We start from the raw sequence: 22,957 nt of genomic DNA, 5'->3' as shown, positions 1-22,957 counted from the left end.
AGAGAGAGAAACAACTCGAATCCGCGCGTTTAATTCCGATGGAGCCAGAGTCGTTCGCCTAAAACACAATTCAAGCGTCAGCATCGATCGTCGGATAAAAATAAAAGCAGAACGCAGTCGAGCAACAATTACAGTAGCTCAAGATAAAAACTTCCTGACACCGTAATTTACACGACAGCGGCGACGCCGGCAACAAAGGGCTTGAAGAGGAGGGGAAAAGAAACGCCGCGAGCCAAGTTACTCTTTGAACTTTAGCAGCTCTGGCTCGTTTCTCGCGTTTAATCCGGCAGTTTGAACGCGCAGCAGCGGCAGCAGCCCTTGAGTCACGTAAAGGCGTGTATCCCCCTCATACGTGCACGTACGTCATGCACGAGGCTGTGTGTTAATATACGCACCCACCCGTCGTCGAGATAATTGCGCGCGTGAAAAACTGGAAGGGTTAATTCTGCACGACGAGGAGAATCCGAGCCATTGGCTTTGCTCCGAGCCGTTTGTCGCGATGATTTAAAGCGAGTCCTTGTTTGTTTGTTTTTTCTTTTATCGATATAAATTCCGCAATGGTGTACGCACAAGTGTGATTGAAAATTTTCATTACAATGGCGCGATAAAATAGAGCGCGAACGTAGCCGAGCGTGGCTTTTTGGCAAATACCTGACCGCGCGCGCGTGCGTGCTCTTTCCACTAAATTAAGCGAAAAGCAATTTCATCAAAAATGTTCGCAAGAGCGGCTAACTGTGCATTCCGCGAGCCAACAACACAACTGGTCGGCCGGGAAAATCGATGCCAGGAGGTCGCATTCAACCGGAAGTGACCAAAGCGAAGCAAGAACAGCCATGCAGACAGATACACCCAAGCTTTGTACAGTTGTTCGACACATAAACCAATGAAAACATCTCTTGTGCAGGAGAGCAAGTGAATCGTTCCTATATATTCCACGCTCGGAAAAATATTGCTTTCAGAAGCAAGAATACGATTCTCGACGGAGATATAATAATTCACCAAATAATACAATCGACAGAATTGCAGTCTGCGTTAACACTTTGTTTGTTGAAAGCAACGTTTCTCAGAGCGCACTCGTGCATCGTGCAAAGGATTAAGATAAGAAAAGGCCAGCTCTACCGTGTCTACTCATCGTCGTAGTCATGGCTGCGCTGGCGATCCCTCTGGTAATTTACCTGGTGCATCGGGTCGTAGCCCATCGAGCCGTCGTTGTAGGGCTGGGAGCCGTAGTCGCTGCCGTTGATGCCCATGCCGTAGCCGGCCATGTCCTGGGGTCCACCTGGCGGCGCCGGCGACATCATCGGCGTCGGGGTTCCCTGGCTCGCACCGCCCATACTGTACGGCGAAGCTCCTGCAAAAGCTGCTGTAGAAACAATCGCGGTGCTTACAACGACTCGAGGAAGTGTTTTTGTCTTTTGCATCTAGACGCTTTTTAATCTTGAAGATTGTGTGCGTGTCAAAAACGGTCATTATCGACTCGACAGTTATTTTACATTAAAGAAAGTGAACGATTTCGTAACTCGTGAAGAAGAGTTGATGTTTTTTCTAGAGCCACTGCACTAAACAATCGCATTATATTGTCAGAAAATACTTGAAATCTCGTGAATCGCAGTTATTTTTCAAGAAAAGCATCGATTTTTCACATTGGAGCTCTAGAAAAAATCCGACACGACATAATCTTCAACCATGTAAACACTCCTCGACGAAGAAAGAACTTCCAAGTGTATCATTTTAAAAGAATTTCATGCAATTTACTTTTACTATGATATTCTCTTTCAGCTCTGATTGCTCTTTAGAGTTATTAAGTTCGAAAACTCCACTCGGAAATTCGCACTTCCTCGTGGAAGTTTCTCTCGAGACGCGCGTTGGCAGGCCTTAGTCGCAGAGAGGAAACGCAGCTAGTGCGCGCGCGTAAACTTATAAATACAATTGCCGATCTCTCCCACTTCTTGGCGTTTTGCGTTTCTTCTTCGTCTCTTCCTCTTTTTTCGAAAACTAGAAAATACGAGCCAATAAACAACTTTAGTTTAGGCGCGTGTTGTTGCTTCCCGCGCGCAGAAAACAAGCCAACGCGAAGATACGGGCACGTATCGCTCATTTTATTCTCGCCCCAAAGTGATTTATTGGCAGGCGCAATAACAGCGCTCGCGGCGAGCGCGCAAGTAACAATGTGCAGTAACTCACGGCCTTAATGATTTACAGTAATAAGAAACTAGCGCGCGCTACGATTTCCTTTCTACGGTGGCCATCGGGTAACCCTCAGAGGATAATTGACCAGGACAAGAAACGACAAGAAATAACTTTTTGTCGCTGGTGTATACGAATTACAATGTTTTGGTTACGAGCATGAAAATTAAGTAACCGACATTCGATATGCCGACAAAAAGCGCGGGTAGTTTTCTTTGTGGTATTTTTGCACTTATAACTCACCAGCTGCCTTTTTAGCGGCATATAAGTTTGCCTCTTCCTGTGCCTTGCCTATGTTCTTTTTGTAACGTATCCTCTTGTTGCCGAACCAGTTAGAAACCTGAATGGAATAATAAACGAATTAGAATAGAGGACATTGTGGCACTATGTTTAATAAAAAATTAAATTGACTTACCTGGCTAACTGTAATGCCACACTTTCGGGCAAGTTCCTCCTTCGCCTCTTCACTGGGATAGGGGTTGCTTAGGTGTGAGTAGAAGTATTCGTTCAGGATTTCTGAAGCTTGTTTGCTGAAGTTTCTTCGCTTGCGCCTGGAAATCACGAAAAGAGGAAATTAGCTTAAGCTCCCTTATGAATAAGAAAACGTGATACAATGGTCAAACGTCATGTGTTGTTACCTAGCATCAAGGAATCGACTTCTCAAAATCATGACCGCCTCGCATGTGGATTGTTTGAGCTGCATCTGAATGCTGGAGAACTTTTTGTGGATGATCTGGACCATTCTTTCAATTTCCTTGGGCGTAATCGGTCTGGTGCGACTCTGTTCCCTCAGCAGATTCATAACGTGAGTCGTAAACTCGTTACAGGCCTGCATTGAAAAAGAAGAATTAGTAACGCAATTATGACGATTTCCAAGTCATAATTGTCGGACTCGAATCGGCCAAATCCTAAAGTCATATATTCTCTTGGAAATTCAATCCCCATTGGAAAAAATGAACAAACAAACAAAAAGGCATACGCAGAGGGGGATACACGAAAAGAGCGTTCCCCAAAACAACGTCGAAGAGAGACTCAGAGCAAGCGAGTAAGAGAGAGAGAGAGAGAGAGAGAGAGAGAGAGAAAGGCCGACGTGGCACGAGAGAATAATGCATTATTCCTGGTGGCTGCCGGTTTTAAGGGAAGGACTTTGCTCGATATCAGTATTCGAGAGACGACGAGCAGCAGCAGCAGTAGTAGCGCAGCGAGAGCCGCCTCCGCCTGGGGGTAGCTTTTCCTGAGGGAAGACCGGCGTGTCGGGGGGGGAGAGGGGCGGCTTTGCAATTTCGGAATGGATTCTCTCTGGCGCCGCTGCTCCCCTCTTGAGCTTTTCAGCCTCGGCAGCAGCGGGGGCCTGGATCAGCAGTAGCAGCCACGGCAGCGGCAGCCGGCGCTACTGGGGTATTTCGGAGGCTGCGCGCGAGCCAAGGCTTTCGAGATGGGAAACACGAGAGTGAGAGACTCGACCTCCATCTTTATTTTGCTTTTCGCGAGAGGAAGCACGACGCGGCTTGAAAAATTTAAACGGTGATGCCGTCTAGCTTTCTTCTCCTTTTTCCTTCCTTCTCTCTCGCTCGAGAAGAGAGCTATGGCGACTGAACGTAATCTCGTTGACTGAAGGTAATATTGCCTGATGCTTTTTTTCGAACTGCGCGGGAATTCCCGGAACGCGAGCAATGAAAGTTAATTGGCTCCGAGCCGAACTTACGCGATGAGAGGGCGGAATATTGGCGTGAAAATTCATCCGAATAGTTTTTTCTCGCCCGAGAGAGAGGGAAGCTAGAGTACACAGCATAAAACTTGAGCGACGGTAGCGACGGTAGCGACGGTATACAGACACAAAGCTGTCCTGTACAAAATCCAGTTCTATCCTATCGATTGGAAACGGCTCGACTCGACGTGTATCGCCACGAAGAAAGAGGATTCGACCGTACACGTTATACACAGAGAGAGAAGAAAAATAAGAACAGTAGCAAACACGCGAGAGTGAGTATCTCGATTCAGCGCGTATTTAGCATAATTTTATCGAGCAAAAAAAGGTATTCGCATTCGCCAGAGTCGGCATCGATTATAGTTCGGAATATTGAATTTGTGCCAGAGAGCAATGTGGCCATTCGAATCTATGCGTTGGCTTCTACTCTCCCGAACTTCGGAATATGGATCGAATCGAGAGCGCGCAGACAGCCGAATCCTGCCAAAGCGAGTCTGGCACAGGGATTTACGAAATTACAGGCTCGCGATGGAAAAAAAGTCATGTATGCAAATCAAGTCGTAAGTCAATCCGAGCATTATACCGCAGTGCAGTAAGCTAAGCAAAGTAGCCGTATACGTACGACGAAACGTGTGTGTACGTATCGTCGGCGAAAAGCACATGCAAAACGACAGTTTAAAGGATTTTCGCGCCGCTCGCGCCCGTATTGAAATGCAGCGGTTTCGCATTCGTTAAATCCGTGCCAGACGGTAGCTGCTGCTGCTGCTGATCACGCGATCGCATTAAATTCATGCGCGTCTATTTCCGTGGCTGTCACGCCATTTTGCATAGCCACGCAGGCATTAACCCTGTAGCCGCGGCGCTGAGAGAGAATGAACGCGAAGCGGTCTCCAGAAACTTGAGTGAAATCATAAACACGCGGGATTCGCTTGATAGTTTTGTTGCTGCTGCTGCTTCGTCTCGTGTGTCTCCGTTCGCTCGATTCTTTTTTTTCTCTTTCTCTTTGGCTTGCGCGAGGATTGAAACGTCATTCTCTGGGAGACGCGCGCGGCTATTTTGGTGGTTTAAAATCCGACTGTGCAGAAACAAAAATGTTTATTTTTCTCCGACGAAGCGTCTGCAATAGAAAAAAAAATAGTTATAAACTTTGAGGAGGATCAGTACACACCTGCTCGTATTTCTCGAGCTCCTGGTGGTAGATCTGCCTAATCTGAGCGAGTTTGGCACGGTAGTCCGAGTGCTCGATGGCATTGTCGGGTTGTCCAGGTGGACCAGCCGCGGCAGCAGCGGAAGCCGAGGCGGCGGCACCAGCACCGCCACCCTTTTCCGGTCCAGCGACTCCCTCGGCGATCAGCATGTTGTCCAGCCTCATCAGCTGTGGGTCTGGCGGCTCCTCCTCCTGAGTGTTTCTCAGCGACAGAACTGCAACAGAAAATAAAGTGCTCAGTCAAAATCAGAATTATATGTATATAATCATCAAGCGCAACGACTAATAAAAAATCTCGAGAAGCTCTCGGACTCGTCAAAACTTCTCTCTCCCCCTGCCTATATCCAGCAGCCATAAAAAAGCTATCATCACCAGGGAGTATGGCATCGTCTCTAAGAAAAGAATGAGAGAGTCTCTCATCCCTCGCTGCAGCAGCGAAGACGAGGCCGTAAAGGCCGATGTAAATTAGCGAGTCTCGGAGCGCACGATCGAGCGCGTAATAAAATCCTCGACCGCAGGACTATACTCTTAGTCCAGTGCAAGGAGAAGAAGAAGAAGAAAAAGAAGAAGAAAGTATCGTCGGCGGGACGTTTACTGATCGTAAAGGAATCAATTTCCCCTGTCGCGCTGCTCTGCTCTATACGTACGTGTGTACTATATACGCGTACATTGGGCGGCAGCTTCTTATGCTGCTGCAGCGTAACAGTGCTTTTATCGTACTTTTACGGTACATGATGGAGCTGGACGACCCATAAAAGCTCGGCTCGGTGCTTGCTCTCTATCTCTCGGCTCGCCTTTTTTTGACATCTCGGCTGCTCTGCCGATTCGTGAAAAGTTAAGGAGCCGAAATCGATCCGTAGCCATGCATTATAGACTGGCTGTGAAAATTTTCATGGCGCCCGCTACGCGGTTACAGCCGCTTTGACGAGAGCTCAATGACGCGGAGTCGCGTGTGCACCTATACAGACATATACTTTCGGGGGAGCTAAGTATACAGCGGCGTCGGTAGTCTCTGAATAATTCCGTCTCACGCGCGCTGACGAGAAAATAACGCTGAGGGAAAAATCGATGCCTCTCGCAGATCGCTTTCCGATGTATCGGTATTATATACCAACGAGTATAACGAGGAAACTTGGAACGAGATAAAAATGACTCTCCGAAATGTGTTCCAAGCCAGAAGGTAAAACGAACACGCGGTCAGCTGAAGCTCGTCCCTCTTTCTCTCTCTCTCTCTCTCTCTCTCTCTCTCTCTCTCTCTCTCTCTCTCTCTCTCTCTCTCTCTCGAGATCTTTTGAAGAATCTGCGCTGATGCGCATCTCTCTCTCTCTCTCTCTCTCGCGACATTTTTTTCCCCAAGAGGAGCGCGCGACGTCTTGGCCTTGATGCAGTTCTGCGCGAAAAGAGAGGGGCTCCTGGGGGGTCCTTACAAGCGCGTAAACTCACTTTTACTGGCAGTTACGGTTTTACGACTCTCCGACGATCTGCCGACCGACACTTGCACGCCCCCGCTCTCTTCTCGGCAGTGTGTGTTAGTGTGGTGGTAGGAGCGTTTACTACACACTGCACCGCCGCGGGAATTTATAAAAGGCGTATTGTTGTCGTGCCGGACAGTCGTGCAGGGTTCATTTGCGTCTCTCTCCGAGCGTATACTCGACTTGGAATTATCCCCATGAATATCGGAACTTCGAAAGCGCATGCAAATCCCCGGAATATCGGAGTGCAGCCGTATCTCTCGAAAAATCCTTCTGAAAATTCCACTCTCCGGCTTCTCTCTTGCTTCCAAAAAGGAAAGAAACGAGAACACATCGAAATCCCTCATATATCCCCCCAGAACAGTCTAGCGCGAGAAAATAGGCAGCATCCCTCCCTTTATATCTCTCAACACGCAGGCAAGAGCGAGAGAGAAAAGACAGCAGCAGCCCGAGGGTAATCTCGGCCGTAGGGCTAGAATCGACTGCTCTTTTAATCCGGCGAATCCATCCGGGATCCCATACACCATACACACACACACACACACACACACACACACACTGTGCTCGCGCGGGAATATTCCTCGGGGAGGAGGCGGCCACGCCATATAGCAGCCTCGAAGATATATCTCGGAAAAGCCAACCCCTCCACCCCCCTCGATATACACCGCCGAGAGAGAGAGAGAGCTTTTCCGATTCGCGCGACGAGAGGGTGGCTGGCGCGCAAACGAGCTCTCGCTCTCTCGCTAAATTGTACACACGCGAGAATAAGAGATAAAGCCGCCGGCGCGAAAGCGGGGGTTAAATAGGAAAATTATGGAAATCCACTTATCGAGCCTCGAGAAAAATCCAATATGACGTCGCTCGCGTGCAGGAGAGATCGTACACACGTATGCTGTGTGTACGGAAGTTTGCGCTCGTAAATCATAAGACACACGAGTTGAAAAGCCGAAGCGAATATCGTCTACACACAAGGACGCGGAGAGAGTAGCACCGGCTGCTCGGAACGACTCGCAGCGTGCGGAAACGAGCAAAAGGTTGTGCGGATGGCGTTACACTGTGCACACATACAGCGAAAACTTCGCTGCTACAGCCGTTGCGTGTATGAGCCCCAAACTTTACTGCGTACGCGATTTTCTTGTTGTTAATTTTTGGCTACTTTTACACGACGAATACTGGCTCGTTTTAACGATGCAAACGCGGAACGGATGCGCTCGAGTATTGGAAGGAGAGACGCAGCGCAGTTCGTTGTTTTCAACGTTTATGGCGCGGTGTGCGCGCAGAAAAACGAATCGCCGCGCATATAAAAATACTTCCATCTTGCGCCGCAGTGAGTTTTTCTCGATACCGCTTATTCCGCGCTGTTTTATTGTGCACGAGAGCGAGCGAGCGAGCGCGAAAAAGAAAAAAAATATCTCCCAGCTCCCGAGGGGCTTCGTCCTTTTGAATATCGAAGACGAACGACTGCGCAGTCTTCCGCGCGAAATGGAAAACGGAATATTCTCCATGCACTAGCTGCACACACTCCCTGGTCGCTATTTTCGAGATAAGAGTGAAAAAAAAGAGTCGCAGGCATACACGACTCGCTGAGTGAAAATGCAATCCCCTTGATTGACTATATATCGGCGGAGCGAGGGGTGTAGAGGGGGTGGATGCGGGGGTGAACGTATAAAATTTTACGGCCGCGAAATCGCCCAATAATTGTTACGGGCCGGCTCTGATCGCGTAAAACACGTCGTAAACGTCGAGAGAGCGAGTGCCTCGCGCGGAATTACGCCCGAGCTAACCCCCGCAAGCGGGGATGCGTTGCCTTATGCTACAGACTATATACGTGGGTATACTACTCGCTTCTGTGTGTCTCTGTCGACTACTGTCGTTGTCATCGTGTGTATATATCGCGGCTCTTTGGACGCGTTAAATTGTCTGCGGGATTGCAGATGAGGGGGGGGGGTGAGACTCCTGCGTGTACAGTCACGCCTCTCGGAGTCGTAAAAGTCATGTCGGAGCTGATTCTTGGCTTTACTCAAATTATATACGGCTCTGGAATCGACTGTCCGCGGTAGTTAGTCGCTGTTACAATCTCTTGATCGTGCGCTGTGTGTACGGGAATTTCGAGAAAGAGAAAAAAAGGTCGTACGATACCGCGGCAAGAAGAGCGTCTACGACAGATCAACGCGCGCGAATATACGAGCGACGCTTCTATAAATAACCAGCGGGCTAATTAGGAGAAGTTCTATAAAAAAAGCTCGCTCGGATTTGCAAAAAATAACAAAGCATTACTCAGCCGGAAGAGCTCGAGCCCCCCCCCCCCCCCCCCGCTTTATATACGGTCTCCCGAGCTGACACTTTTATTCGTTCACGAACACGCAACCCCTATTAATACCAGCGCGTATCGAGATAGAATTAAAAAAAGCCTATACACTAATAAAAACGTCGCCGGCTGTCGCGCGGCGGAATAATCGACGAATACCGCAACAGAGAGAGACAGATCCCCTGTGTGTATTCATCAGCAGCGGATCATTCGAAAAACCTGCAGCGAAACCACAGCGTCATCCACCGCACCGCAGTGTGTCAAGAGGCTCTCTAACGATACGCGCTGCAAAAACTACACATACATGTTTCCTCCCTCGTCTCTCGCGAAAGAGAAAGTGTGCGCGCGAGTTGAGTGACACTGTGCACTTGGCTCCGACTCAACAACGCCTTGTTCAATAGCGCTAGCAGAGAGCACCACGGGAGGAGAGAGCCTCTTCTTTATCTCCGGCGGCCCTTTATAAAGCCGAGGGAGAGAGAGAGAGAGAGAGAGAGAGAGAGAGAGAGAGAGAGAGAGAAGGCGAAGGCTTTTAATGAAAGTCGCGCGGGTGTTAGAATGCGGGGAATGCTGGAAAATGGCCCGAGCGTGCGCCAATGTCTGTCTCTCTGTGTGTATGTGTACATGCATAGCCCGGGAAATTAAGCGAGGGACGACGGCGATGCTGCACGGGTGTGTGTGGCGGAGACAATTTTGTGCACACTCGCAGTCGAGATATTTTTGCATTTGCAAGAGAGAGAGGGTTGAGAGAAAAAAATCAACTCTTCTCGAATCCGCGATCGAGTATGTGTATGGTGTATCTTCCAGAGAGAATACAGCGTATACGTCGCCGGCGAAGTTCATCGTTTTTCATCGCTCTCTTTCCGGGCAACAAAGGGATGCGCGCGCAAGCGGAGAGCGTGGAAATTGAGGGAGAGGCAATAATAAAATCTATCACGGCCGAGAGAGCGAGAGAGAGAGAGAGAGAGAGAGAGAGAGAGAGAGAGAGAGAGAGAGAGAGAAGGGAATTCTTATTGCCCCGGCAAGTCCGGTATTTTTGCAATATACAGAGCAGGTGTACGGAATGCCACCACCTATATATAGTCTATATGGCGAGAGAGAGAGAGGGACAGTTTGCCGCTATACTGCTGTGTTCTCTCGCATATCTCTCGGTATAGCAGTGACTGCGGCCACTGCGTTTGTTCTTGTATATTACACCGGCTATTGGTATACGGGGGATGAGTGGACAGGCTGGTCTATACGCAGTGGAAGGACCGACTGGACGCTGTCCCTTATATATACCCTCGTGTCCGTCTGTACGCTGGCCTTTCCCGATTCGAGATTTAGCAGAAACTCGCTCTCTTTCCCGACAGCTCTTTGACATGGAATATCCCAAACCAGCCTCTATATACAGAAAAACGATTCACCCGTGGAACTCTCCAGCCAAAACAAAGCGTTAAAAATCATTACACCTCTCGCGCTCGCCCGAGCGGCGAATCGGCCGAAAGCTCCGCCTGGCGATATTTTTAATTTCGCTAAAATCCAAAAAATCAATACCCCCCTCCACCAACGGCAACGAGCGCGAGCCACCCCCTCCCGAAAAAACACAAACATAAACAAACGCGTTGCAACATTCGATTCTCTCTCTCTCTCTCTCTCTCTCTCTCTCTCTCTCTCTCTCTCTCTCTCTCTCTCTCTCTCTCTCTGTCTCTCGGCAGTGCATCCGGATTTCCCCGTACACCCACCCACGCAAAGAGAGAGAGAGAGAGAGAGAGAGAGAGAGAGAGAGAGAGAACCACCTCCATGTGCGCGCCACCCTTCGAGCGAGGGGTAGCAGCGGCAGCGGCAGCACGAGGGTGACCGAACGAACGAACGAACCAGCGCGCGAGGGAAAACGCGCGCGCCGGGCGTGCTGGCGTATTGATCGAGTGGCTGCTCCGCCGCCGTCTACTACACCCCCTCCTCCCTCCTTCCCTCCACGAAGAGAGCTACTGCGTATACACGTATATACATACACGCCTATGTAGGTATAGAGCGCGATAGTGTGGGTGCGACGCTGTAGGGGTGGCGCGTGCGGAACTTGTTTGCCGCTGCCGCCGCCGCGTGGGCTGTGTGATGTTTGTTATCTCGGGAATATAGATATACACGCTTGCAGGGGATAGAGTTTTTCGGACCACGCGGGCGAGGACGCTTTTGAGGTTTTTTGATGGACGCCTAGTATGATGATTTTTTCCATTGTCAGTTTCGGGGTAGGTCGATGATTCGGGTAATGGCTACGAAGAAGGGGAGACGCGCGTACGTGCCTTTCTCGCGTTTTTTCTCTAATTGTTCAGAGGAGGCTTCTCCTTACTCTAATTTGTATAAATGGATCGGCTCTGAATTATTAACGACGCGCTGTAATGCTCCACATTTACGAGCCATTTCCATTTATCGCCACGTGTAAAGTTCCGAATTGGCTATCGCGTCGAAAAGCTCGATACCAAGAAAAAGTCGGATATACTCGCTATAGTTTCCGAAAAAGCTGCAAACTTATATACGCATCGAAAGGAACAATGTGCGCCGGCGGAGAAAAAGCAGCATGAGATGTTTATACACACACAAAGAGGTGCGGTATCCCTGTGCTCGTTCTTTCGGAAGAGAAGACATTAGGGATCGCGGCTGCAATAGAGCGGAGGTCGAGGAACCCTGCGCACAGGCACGAAGTCGAGCGTCGACGCTGTTTACGCGCATATACACGCCACGTGCAGGCGCCGGGATTATGCGTACGAATGTACGTATATTGAGTTCAGCCGCAGGAGTGTATAAGCGAGTTTCTTTCAGTCGATTAATACCTCACAGAAATCTATAATTTTTCTCATTTCAGCGTTCTATACGAAGATCCTATGCACCCGATCTCGGCTCCTTCCTCCTCCAGAAAAGCACACACACACATACACACACACACACACACCCGTCTCCGGGGACGCATAGACGAAAGCCCTATGTGCAGCAGCAACATTTCACTCATCGACCCAAAAACCAACGCCGCGGCTATACGTACAATTACGCGCGTAAAAAAACATTCCGTCCATCGGAACCGACGCGCGGCATCGCATCTCGTTACGTTTCCCTTTCATCCGTCGGATAGCCAGCGGCGGCTGCCTCCCAGGGGAGCCGTGAACGTCGGCTCTCGCGCCCTATACCCTCGATTGCTCTTATAAAACTCGTCCTTCCTCTCTCTCGAAAGCTACTCCCTCTCGCATCAGGTATATATACAATTCCTTCCGCACATCTCTGTATTCAACTCCTCGCTCGCTCGGTCTCTCCTGGCAATAATAATCCATCGCGCGCAGCGAGGAGTCAGAGAAAAATACACGCAACCGCGGCGTCATATACCTCCCCGATGGCGTGGACTTCCGGCGCGCTCTTCTTTCCGGCGACGAAGACTTCTCTCGCGGAATTCCGCTGCCGAGCACGCGGGAAAAAGCGAGAAGCGCAAACGGAGCCAAGAGCTTTTTCGCCGAGAGAGAGAGAGAGAGAGAGAGAGAGAGAGAGAGAGAGAGAGAGCCAAGGACGTTACGTACTATATGGAGAAGAAAGTTCGGCCATAATTTTTGGCATCGCCCGCGGAAAACGGATCGGTTGTATGCGGCGTATAGACCGCGCGCGATTTATTTATCTTCGCGGACAGCTGAGAGGAGGATTTTTTTTAACAAGCTTCAGAGAGTCGAGATTTACGACGGCGAGTTATAGAGGTAATTGCGGAAGAAGATTGCTCCGTTGTTTTCCACAACGACGACGACTAGACAATTGCGATGCGTGTGCCATGCGAGGAAATCCTGCGATTCTCCGGTGTACGAAGTGCTTCTTTGACGGACACGCGCGTTCGAATTTGCATCGGTCTTCCTTTGATTGCATACCAATCGCGCGCTCGCACGTATGCAAATCGGATACGCTCTTCCGACATACACGCGGAATGAAATAACAAAGAAGCGAGACTCCGAACGAAATCTCGAGTCCTTATCGCAGGACGACGTGTGCGGTGTATGCAGCGCAGCCGAAACTCCCTCTCACGGCTGGGGTGAAGATCGATAAAAGACGCCGGTGCAGCAACCGAGCAGTAGCATCAGCCTTTTCCTCTCTGCGAGCGGCAGATATCTCTCCCCTTTGTACACGCATGCACACACACGCACGGATACGCATACTCGTATGCATTATGCATCGGTGAGAGAGAGAGAGAGAGAGAGAGAGAGAGAGAGAGAGAGAGAGAGAGAGAGAGAGGCGACGGGAATTCCAAATCCTCGGAGAATGCGCCGCGTTGAAATCGCGATAACGCACGAAATGACGCGAGTACGCCTGCTGCAGCGGAGAGAGAGAGAGAGAGAGAGGGGAGATCGCGACTTTCCGAATTCTGCGGATGCCGGACGCGAGATTGGTCGTGGGTTCGTTTGGCGCAGATAGAGCGAAATTGGATCTGGGTTCATGCAAGCTTGAGAGAATCATTTCTTTCTTCGCGAAGCATCGAACGATTACAAGGTGCGAAGGCTCATCTGGCGTGAAAAGGCAAACGGCTGATCGACGATGATGATACACGGAGCCAGCTGTGCGTAGGATTCGGCTGATTTTACGAGGCGGTAAGCGCTCATAAAAAGCAGCCGACAATCGCGAGCAAAGCAAAGCTCGAAACTCCCTATATACGAAAGCTCCAATCACCTCGAGAACTCTATCCCTCATCCGCGTTATCACTCGAGCCAAAGGAGTACACAGCAGCCGCCAAGATATAGAGTAGTAGTAGCAGCGGCAACGGCGGCACAAGTACAGAGAGAGTATAAGCAGTACCGAGAGCCGAGCATCAGGACTCCGCGGCACTGCCAGACACACGGGACCTGTTGCTGTCGAGTTTACGGTGTTTTTACGAGCGACGTTACAGTCGGCGGCCCCAAGTATGCGTACATAGACACACACACGCGCACCAACACGTACACGTGTGTGTGTGTGTGTGTTCATGTGTTGCCTTTACAGCGAGATATTTGCACCGGCTCTGCTGCAACACGCCGTTTTCTTTATCTCCCGAGCGCAGCGCTGAATGAATCGACGAGCTGAGTGAAAGGGGTGAGAGAAGAGCTGGTTGAATATTCAGCCATGCGCGCTCTCTCTCTCTTTCTCTCTCTCTCTCTCTCACTCTCTCTGCGGTTTTGAATCGAGGATTGTACTCGAGGGAGGATAAATTGGATGGACTTTCGAGAGGATGATCGAGGGATATTAGCCGTGTATTATTCATCCCTGCGCGCGCGCGTGTGTGTTTGTATAATGCACATCCTCCTTTTTCATCTCTCTCTCCGTTTTAATTTATGTATTACGCGGCGCGGCTCCGAAAATTTCAAACGCGGAAAAAACTTTCCGCCGAAACTAACTTCGCTGCTCTGTTATATATACGTATACACAGTTTTGTCTCTCCCGAGCAATTAGAACTTTTCTGCATTATTCATAGTCCGGCCTGCTCTTCTCTCTCAGCCAGCTCGTCGTCGTTTTTTCCCTCCGCACTATGGCGCATCTTATATTTCGGATCTTCTTCTTCTTCGCTATACCTGCTCTATACACATACAGAGAGGAGAGAGAGGGACAGAGAGAAATTCAGAAGTCACCGGCGCATCCCGGCACGCTTCATGAATTTTAATGAAATTTCGCGAGCTCGCTGAAAGCTGCCGTGTATACAGCGCGCGAACTTTGCTCTGTCTTCGGGTCGCGGTTGAAGCTTCCTCTTCTTCTTCTTCTCGTCCACTGGGACTCGCCGCCGTTGTCTCGAACCGATGCTATCGAAGGGAGACTTCTTTTTTTTCTCGTAGATATACAATGTCGCGCGAATAAGCTACTAATTGATAAGGCAAATCAGAGCGTATACGTATCGCGGGATGAGAAGACACTCGACGCGAGCGTTTTTCATCGCTATCGCATAAATTTGTCACGCTCTCGCGTAGGAGATAAAGCTTGGACGCGCGCAGAGATATAAACTCTCTCCCGGCTGCTGCTTATCGCGCGACAATTACGGATTAATGCCGCCGGCGCCTACGGATTGAAATTTCGTGTATACATGTATAGAGTCAGCGCGATAAGGCCAATATAATCGTAAAAGGGAAAACATCGCGCGTATGACTATATCAGCGCTGTGTATCCCGAGATTATATTATACGTAACGGGAAAGGGCTGCGCGGCGAGCTTTTCATTGTTTGCCGAGAGTTTATGTCGCGCGGCTTGCTAATTATACGAGAGAGAAAATGGCAGGCCTTTGTCGACAAGAGATAGAGGTATTTATATAATTACACGCGGGAATCGTAAGAGACCTCGAAATATGTATCGAAAGCGTAACGAGAAAGGGTTGCTAATAATACGCGCGAAAACGACGGGCCTTTGTCGAGATATTTATTTATAATCAATACGCAGGCACATCTAGTGAGAGCTACCTCTCTCGCCAAATATAATACATCGAAACCGAGCGAGCGCCCGCGCGCGCACAAGTGTATGTATACGGGAGATAACGCTTCCTCGCACGCCCGTGCAATCTCCATAGAATTACCATACGATTAAGAAAAGCGAAGGCGAAAGAGAGGGGCAAGAAAAAAGGGGAGGAATGATCTGCCGCGGCGGCCGCGCTGCAGTCTCGAGCGGAACTTTAAAGGATGACGCGGGCTAATTAGCCTGCACGACTCTCTCTGGTGCATACGTAGCTACTTTGTCCGTCGCGCATTAAAAAATTGGATTTTCGGCTCGGTCGCGAATGAAGCGATTGCCAGGAGAGAGAGAGAGAGAGAGAGAGAGAGAGAGAGAGAGAGAGAGAGAGAGAGATCCGGCGCACGCGAGCGCGGGAGAGAAAAAAAGCTCGACGCGCAGCGAGCGAGAGAGAGAGAGAGAGAGAGAGAGAGAGAGAGAGGAAGTTGCCGCGGGGAGGCTTTTTATGCGCGGCGAAGCTCTCGGTTTACGAGCTTATTTTACTGGATTTTTATGATATAACATAGCCCGCGCTCGCTTGAGTTCGCGTGTGCCCAGCGACTGAAGTTTATAGGTTTGCGAGATTTTATCGCGGCGTAACGTATGGTTTGTTAAATCGCGCGCGTGAGAGAGAGAGAGAGAGAGAGAGAGAGAGAGAGAGCCTCGAGAGCGTGTATGGTAGTCCTAGTGGTGCGCAGAGAAGTGTGTATACTATACTCCTTCTCGCGGCCGCTTCTTAATTCGCCGCGCGGCGAATGACCACGTAATGCACACTTCCGTAAAGTGGACCGCGTGCTGCGGAGATTCTTTTTTCTTTCCCGATAACACGCGCTCGTTCGATTTTACGCAGACGCGCGCAATTAGTTGATGCGCGTGTACATACGCGAAACATTCGAACGGTGCAAGTGTAATCGATGATAATTGGCCGACAGGCTTTGCTTATGCTCCTATCGCGGAACGTCGAGTCTGATTAGAATCGCCGTTACTGCGGAAGCTCTGTAATTTTAGCACAACCTTTGAACGATTTTCATAATTATATGCAAAATCCTTAGAAGAATTTACACGCGGCTCAGCACGCTACGACGACTAGGCTTGACGGACTAAGTGCTGAGGAAGAGTTATTTTTTGGAGATCGCTGCAGAGCGAAAGAAGCGCGTACACGCGGATAAGTAGCGGTTGCTTTTAAACAGAGAGAGAGCGCAATATCGATATGCAAAGCCTAACAATGTGGACAGTGTACACACAATTATGGTAATCCCGAGAACGGAACGGCGCAAATAGAGGCCGCCGAGTGATAAGAGCGCGGGTTTGCATGAGAATGTCTAAATCGCTCGAGATCTATGCACGCCTACGCTCGTTCTTTTAATTTCTTCACCGAGGAAACACCTCTCGTCAATAAGTTATTAAACGCGACTCGATCGATTTCTCCTACAGCATCGCCGCAAAAACTCACGAACACGTCGTCGTCCAAAATCTTCAAAACATCCTCCTCGCCTCCCCTCATCTCTCTATACGTACATACACGCGACAAAAGGAATTCTCGCTGCATCGATTCGTGGGCGCGCGAGAGCGGCATTTCTATAGAGGAGAAGAAGAAGCTCGTCGCTCGCTCGCTGTTGAGAAGAATGAAAGTACGCGCGTACGGGGCAAGCGAGATGGCTCGTTAGTCGGGTCGAAGGAAGAACCCGCGCACATATAGGAGGAGAAGGAGGAGGAGGAGGATGCGATGGCGGAGAGCCGTATATCGCGTTTGGAGAGAGAGGGGAAAAAAGGAGGGGAAGTTTTGAGCAGAAAGGAAGGCCGGTTCACCTTGACTGCTGCCGCCGCCGCTGTTGCTTGGAACGTAGATATCCCGAGCTAAAGAAGAAGGAGAGAGAGAGAGAGAGAGAGAGAGAGAGAGAGAGAGAGAGAGAGAGCCCATCTGCATGCTGTAGGGCAGCAGCGGCAGCATTCGAAGATCAAGTGGAAAGAAAACGCGAGAGATGCCGATCTGATGCTGCGCCGAGAGAGAGAGAGAGAGAGAGAGAGAGAGAGAGAGAGAGAGAGAGAAAGATTCGCTCGGCGTTCGGAGGGAAATAAGATGAAAAAGGAATAAGGCGGCTGCGAGAAAGAGAGAGAAGAACGAAGGGGACCGTCGCGCGTACCTGCGCTTCGAGCGTAAATAAGGCGGAGGAGAGAGAGAAAGAGAGCGTTGACTCTCTTGTATTCTCGTATGATATTCTCACGATTAGCCGCGGCGCGGAACGAGAGGATTCCTGCGCGATGCCGAAAAGCGCGGCTGGGAATGCTTATGCTTGCCGCGAGGTGTATGTAACGTTTTTGATCGAGTTTTTCTTCTCTTTGCTCAGGTGCGTACGACGTTCACAATAAATCTAATTATCCCGCGAGAGATGGCGGCGATCGTGCCGAGGAATAAAAAGGCCACTCGAGGGCGTTCAGAGTCGATATCGAACTGCTGACGTTTTCAATGCCACGGGGGAGAGATCTGCTCTCGCGAGTGCGAACGCGCAGAAAGAGTTGATAAAGCGACTTCGGAAGCATCCGTGCGTGTACCTTCGCTAGAGCGCTCGAGACCTTTCTATTATTCCTTCGCCTCCATCTTTTCCTCTCCCTCCTCATCAGCTTTTTCCTTTTCTCTCTCTCTCTCTCTCTCTCTCTCTCTCTACTCCCAGCTCTCGTCTCGAATAATGAAGATAGGAATATACGATCGGAGATACGAGAGAGAGAGAGAGAGAGAGAGAGAGAGAGAGAGAGAGAAAGAAGAAACCGACGACGCGACTCTGAGTTAAAGGAAAACAGTAGGGAGTTGTGAATAAATTACGCCTCTGCTTTGTCGTTCATTTTTTTTCTTTCGGCTCGATTCCGATATTGTGCTCTCCCTCCGAGGAATTAATAACCAGTTCGCCGCCGAAAAAGTCTCTCGCTCGCGAGGAAATCAGGTTAGTTCTGGATCCCAGCCAAATCGAGCATGGATTTTTAATTGTTCCCTCCCACAGCAGATTTCCAGCCAAAAATAATACAAGAACAAAAGTTAATCCGCCTTCGACTCTTGCCGCGCCGACACCTCGGCACAGCCAAAAGAATTCCTCTCGCGATGTATAATACCCGACTATCTCCCTGGCCATCGGCATCGGCCGAGAGAAAGAGTATAACGGCATTAGCATACCCGATCTAACAATCGAAAGGCCGAATCCGATTTTGACAGCCCGACGCGCTCTCCCATTGTGCCGCTGCTCCGAAATCAGATATAGGCCCGCAGGCGACTCAATGGACGCGGCGGTAACTTATTATTAGACCAAAAGAGAGCGAGGAGGCCAGGTCTAGTCGCACACCACCCGCTGTCAGTGAGGATGTGTCCAAAAAGGGGCTCCCCGTGCGAGAAAGGGGATTAGGATTTAGAAAAGCCTCGAGCCTTTTCGCGGTCGTCCCGCGGGAGCTACTATAGGCCGTCGAAAATGACCGGGGATGTCCAGAGAGAGATGTACATTATATACGTGTATTATTTTTCTTTGACTCGATTAACATTATTATTATTATAAGCCGAAAACGCGTCGGTATTTACAAGACACGCCGTTTTGAGCAAACAGTCGTAGCCACTTTATTAGAGTTTAACGACGCGTCCAATAACGTGACAACTGCCCATCAAGCCGAGCACTCGTTCGCGCGCGCATAACAACACCTTTTTTCTCGCTCGCTCACGCCGGGCAATAAAATGCCCATTGACCGCAGGCGATGAATCTTATTAAGCCGAAAGAGCCATAATCACAATCGCAGCGGCAGTGCAGCAGAGCGCAACTGCAAAGATGTCATTAGAATAATACGCGCAAGCGGCGCGGAGCACACCGTGATCCAAAGTTATTCCGAGAGAGAGAGAGAGAGAGAGAGAGAGAGAGAGAGAGAGTCGCACCTCTCTCGCACGTTGATTATATTAAATGGCTGGTAAAACGGGCTGCTTAACATAGCGTTTATCTGCTCTTCTCTCGGTTTTACTACTTTTTCACTGCCTCGTCAGCCATTGGCCATAAACTCTCCGCGTAGCCTCTTTCTCTCTCTTTTGCCGCTGCTTTTCTCGCATTCTCGGCCACCCCTTTCTTCGCCGAGGGCTACCCCGTCATTTACTCCGGGCGCTCGTTTTCCCTCGAACGTGCGCGCTTTCGCGACAAAATAAATTATCCGTTCTTATCGCTCCTGCTGCTGCCGCGAGTCTTTTTCCCTTTTCTTGGCTGCACGAGAGCAGCGGACTGATTCCTTTTTAATTGGCGCGGCTTGGATTTTCTCCATGGTTATATATACTCGAAACAGAGGCCGCGGCGCGAGTAAACATCGGGAATGAAAAAAAGAGCTGTGCTGTCGAAAATAGCCCATCGGGGCGACGACGACGACGACGAAAGTCAATTTTCCGTCCGGGCGTATTTTTCCCCCTGCGTCTCCGGCGCTGCACGTGAGCTTCAGCGCCTGAGGAGAGAGAGAGAGAGAGAGAGAGAGAGAGAGAGATACGGAGAAAGAACCCCGAGAAAAGTCTGCAGCGGATATACGGAGCGGCGGACACGCATGCGAGAGTTTCGGCTTTCCGATGCACATCGGGGATACACGCGCGCGCGTTGCGAGGGGCGTGGTATAGAGAGAGAGAGAGAGAGAGAGAGAGAGAGAGAGAGAGAGAAAGCGAGAGCGCAGAGAGCTGGGGGAGGGGACGACCGGGGCGAGATGAGGTGTTGGGATTTTTGGTTGGATATGTGCGATGCGTGAAAATTTTACTGCAATGCAGTGGAAATAAAGAAACGTAAGGCGCACCGAATAAAGTTGCTGCTGCTCCCCCTATACACGGCAATAAGCTATACGCGCTCTCGTGTCGCCACGGGGCCCTTTTCCCTCGAGGGAAAGGGGAAAAGAGCTTGGCACTGTATACACGCACTCTGCATAGCAAGTCCCCCGGTCTTCGTCTCGAAATAATTGCGCCTTTCGCGGTCTCTGCGCGCGCGCTCCGAGAGTAATCCAAACAACGCATAAAAATTATGTTTACGAGTTTCAAATGGCCGTGATGCGGGGCGCCCTGCACCCGGGGGCCCCGTCGATAGAATTTTCAATTTCATTATCTTCGGCGCGGAGCCGCTCGGATGAGTTGATCCCTTTTTTACGATGCGCTGAGATTCTCGTTTGTTTTTATTTTATTGCACTGCGGCCTGCTGCTGCTGTTTTTATTGACTGATGATGACTCCGATACGGGGCTTCCGCTCTTTTTCTTTTTACAGACGAGGTGCGGATTAATTAGGCTGATGAAATTTCGCCAAGAGAGATAAGCTATCTTTAATTAGCAAATGAATAATTAATCGATCGGATCTCATAAATAAAACAATATAATATGCGAGGGATGGAATTCTTTTATTTTTTTACGTTGCTACGTCAGCAATGCGATGTCCGCCGTAATCATCAACGAGATGTAAAATAAACTTTCAAAGACTACACCTGTATCACAATCGAGCTCCAGCTGGTGGTGGAAAAATGGAAACGAGACCAGACTTACGCACTAGAGGATGCCGCGCTGTGGGAAAAGAACACTCGAGAGATCTCAGCCGCAATCGTATCGTCAACATCGCCAGATAAGATTTACGTTTATCAAACAATTTTGACAATAGGACCCCTCTCTAAGATTGCGCGGCAAACTCGAACCCACCGCAGAGCTGTGCATATATACACGCACTCGACGAGCTACCGGATTGATATACCGAGAAATCTCGTAACGCGAGTCTCGAGAAAAGAGATTTAGCGCTGAAAAATATGGGTTTGATGGTATTTACCAGTTTTCTCCTTGATTTCACACAGCACCGAGAACAGAGCTGGCTTCATTCTGTGACAGTTCAGCGTGTGCTTTCTGAAAACGAAATGTTTTTCATGTAACATCGCTCGTAAGTTCATAATCGTATTCAAATAATCAAAAGTACAGCAGCGTAGTTATTTAAATATTGCATAAACATATAGCTCGCGCGCGTGCGAGTACGCGGCGAACGCTTCGAAAGTATTGTTTGCGAACGAACTATCGCTCCTATGCGCTATTATCAACATTGACCAATTTTAAAAGTAAAACGTTCCAACGACTCTGCTCCGAAACGCAGCTCAACGAACGCTTCAAAGCGCAACGCGCTTCCAGAGCGAAAAACCCGCACCGACGGTAAACAAACCTCGCGCATCCTTTGTCATCAGACGCGAAATCCCAACATATGACTGCGGCGCGATACACACGCGCGCGCGTTTTCCCTCTCCATCATTTTTTTCTCCCACACTCGCGGCTGATGCATCGGCGCGACGATAAATATAATAATAAAAGATACAGCTCTGTCCGTACCTCGCTTGCGCCTCGTCCAAGCTCTGATCGGTGATGTTCATGATCTGCTGCAGGATATCCCCGATATCCTGTTTCCTGGCCTCGACGTTCTCGGGCCCTTGGGCCGCGGAGCCGTCGACGGGGCCCATATTTCCATATCCACCAGCGTTCTGGCCTCCTTGGCCCTGATTGCCGCCCATCAAACTGACGCCAGATCCACCGTGCTGCAGCATCCTGCCAGTTTCATCCATCAACCGCTTCGCGCACAACGATGACTACCACACTCGTGTTATATGTGACCGTGTGTTTTTTAAGGATGTATCTCTCTGCGTCTGTACCCGCGAATACAGAGAGAGAGAGAGAGAGAGAGAGAGAGAGAGAGAGAGACGCTGCTGCTGTTGCTCGCTTGCAACGCACTCACACGCACTCCGTTTTGAGGTTATGCTGCTGCTGCTCCTCTTTGTCTCGCTGCTCTCGTACGGACTCGGCACGCTCCACCTTCGCAGCTACTGCTCGCTCTTCTTCTGTGCCCCGAACTCCGTCTCCACTACACATTCGCGAGACGTAGACTGTATGTATGACGAAGACACGACGACAACGTCTATGATAATCCCCCGTCGCACACGAGCTACTATCTCTAGCTCCGTCTTTCTCTTCTCCGCGCGCTCCCTGTGTTCCTTCTTATCTCTAGCTTTATTTATACTTCGGCGTTAAAATACGGGAGAGCCGAGAAAGAAAAAACTCCGTTCCCTCTCTTTCTCGCTCTCGCGCGTTGTACGTACAATATATATAATATATATATATATATATATATAACTCTCTATCTCACTCGCACTCACGCACTCTGTATACGGCTGTACACATACGGCTCTCTTTCTCTTTCTCTCTTGCTCTATATATCTATATGTATATATCTATCTTTCTCTCTGCGTCTGGGGAGCTCGAGCGCTATTCCTCAGACGGATTGTCGTGTTTTACGTATACGGAGTAGTGTTTGAAGGTCGCTCTGCCGCCACTGCTGCTGCCTGCGCGGCGACGAGGAAGCTGCGACGCCGAGGATCCTCTTCACGGCTGATGCACGCACCAGCAACGCACACACACTCTATCCCTTTTCCTCCGCTGCGTGCAGTCAGTCACACACTCTCGCCCCGCAGCAGCTCCACACAGTCTGCGCCGCCACCGCTGAGACTTGCTATAGCTGAGCGAGTTCGCCGTCGTCGGGAATCGAGCTGTCCTTGTCTAGCGCGAGCTCGGCTGATGCTGTCTTTGTCGGGAGTATGGGCTCCGCGATGCTGTTGTCCTTGTCTGGTTCGCG

At 49.8% G+C, this 22,957-nt stretch overlaps 1 protein-coding gene across 16 annotated transcripts in view; it reads right to left on the bottom strand.

The window, feature by feature from the left end:
- Positions 1–22,949, bottom strand: part of LOC100121307 (homeobox protein extradenticle) — a 30,887-nt gene extending 7,938 nt beyond the window's left edge. For 3 of the 16 annotated variants that reach the window (XR_004226703.1, XR_004226704.1, XM_016982681.2), the window contains exons 1-7: positions 21,664–21,893; positions 21,119–21,192; positions 5,064–5,317; positions 2,826–3,016; positions 2,603–2,738; positions 2,431–2,527; positions 1,176–1,363 (exon numbers count right to left, since the gene is read on the bottom strand). Coding sequence is in view for 13 of the 16 variants with exons in the window: in XM_016982681.2 (XP_016838170.1) it covers positions 1,176–1,363; positions 2,431–2,527; positions 2,603–2,738; positions 2,826–3,016; positions 5,064–5,317; positions 21,119–21,192; positions 21,664–21,893 (1,170 nt within the window). In the remaining 3 variants the exon portion in view is untranslated. Of the gene's footprint in view, positions 1–1,119; positions 1,364–2,430; positions 2,528–2,602; positions 2,739–2,825; positions 3,017–5,063; positions 5,318–21,118; positions 21,193–21,663 lie in introns of all 16 variants that reach the window. The other 13 variants (XM_032597610.1, XM_008214236.4, XM_032597611.1 and 10 more) reach the window with 6 other exon arrangements.
- Positions 22,950–22,957: the final 8 nt, after the last annotated feature.

This window comes from Nasonia vitripennis, chromosome 2 (genome assembly GCF_009193385.2).
Source record: "Nasonia vitripennis strain AsymCx chromosome 2, Nvit_psr_1.1, whole genome shotgun sequence".
In the NCBI taxonomy this organism is placed as follows: Eukaryota; Metazoa; Arthropoda; class Insecta; order Hymenoptera; family Pteromalidae; genus Nasonia; species Nasonia vitripennis.
The sequence above is the reverse complement of the archived record's forward strand: the minus strand, read 5'-3'. Positions and strand labels throughout refer to the sequence as shown.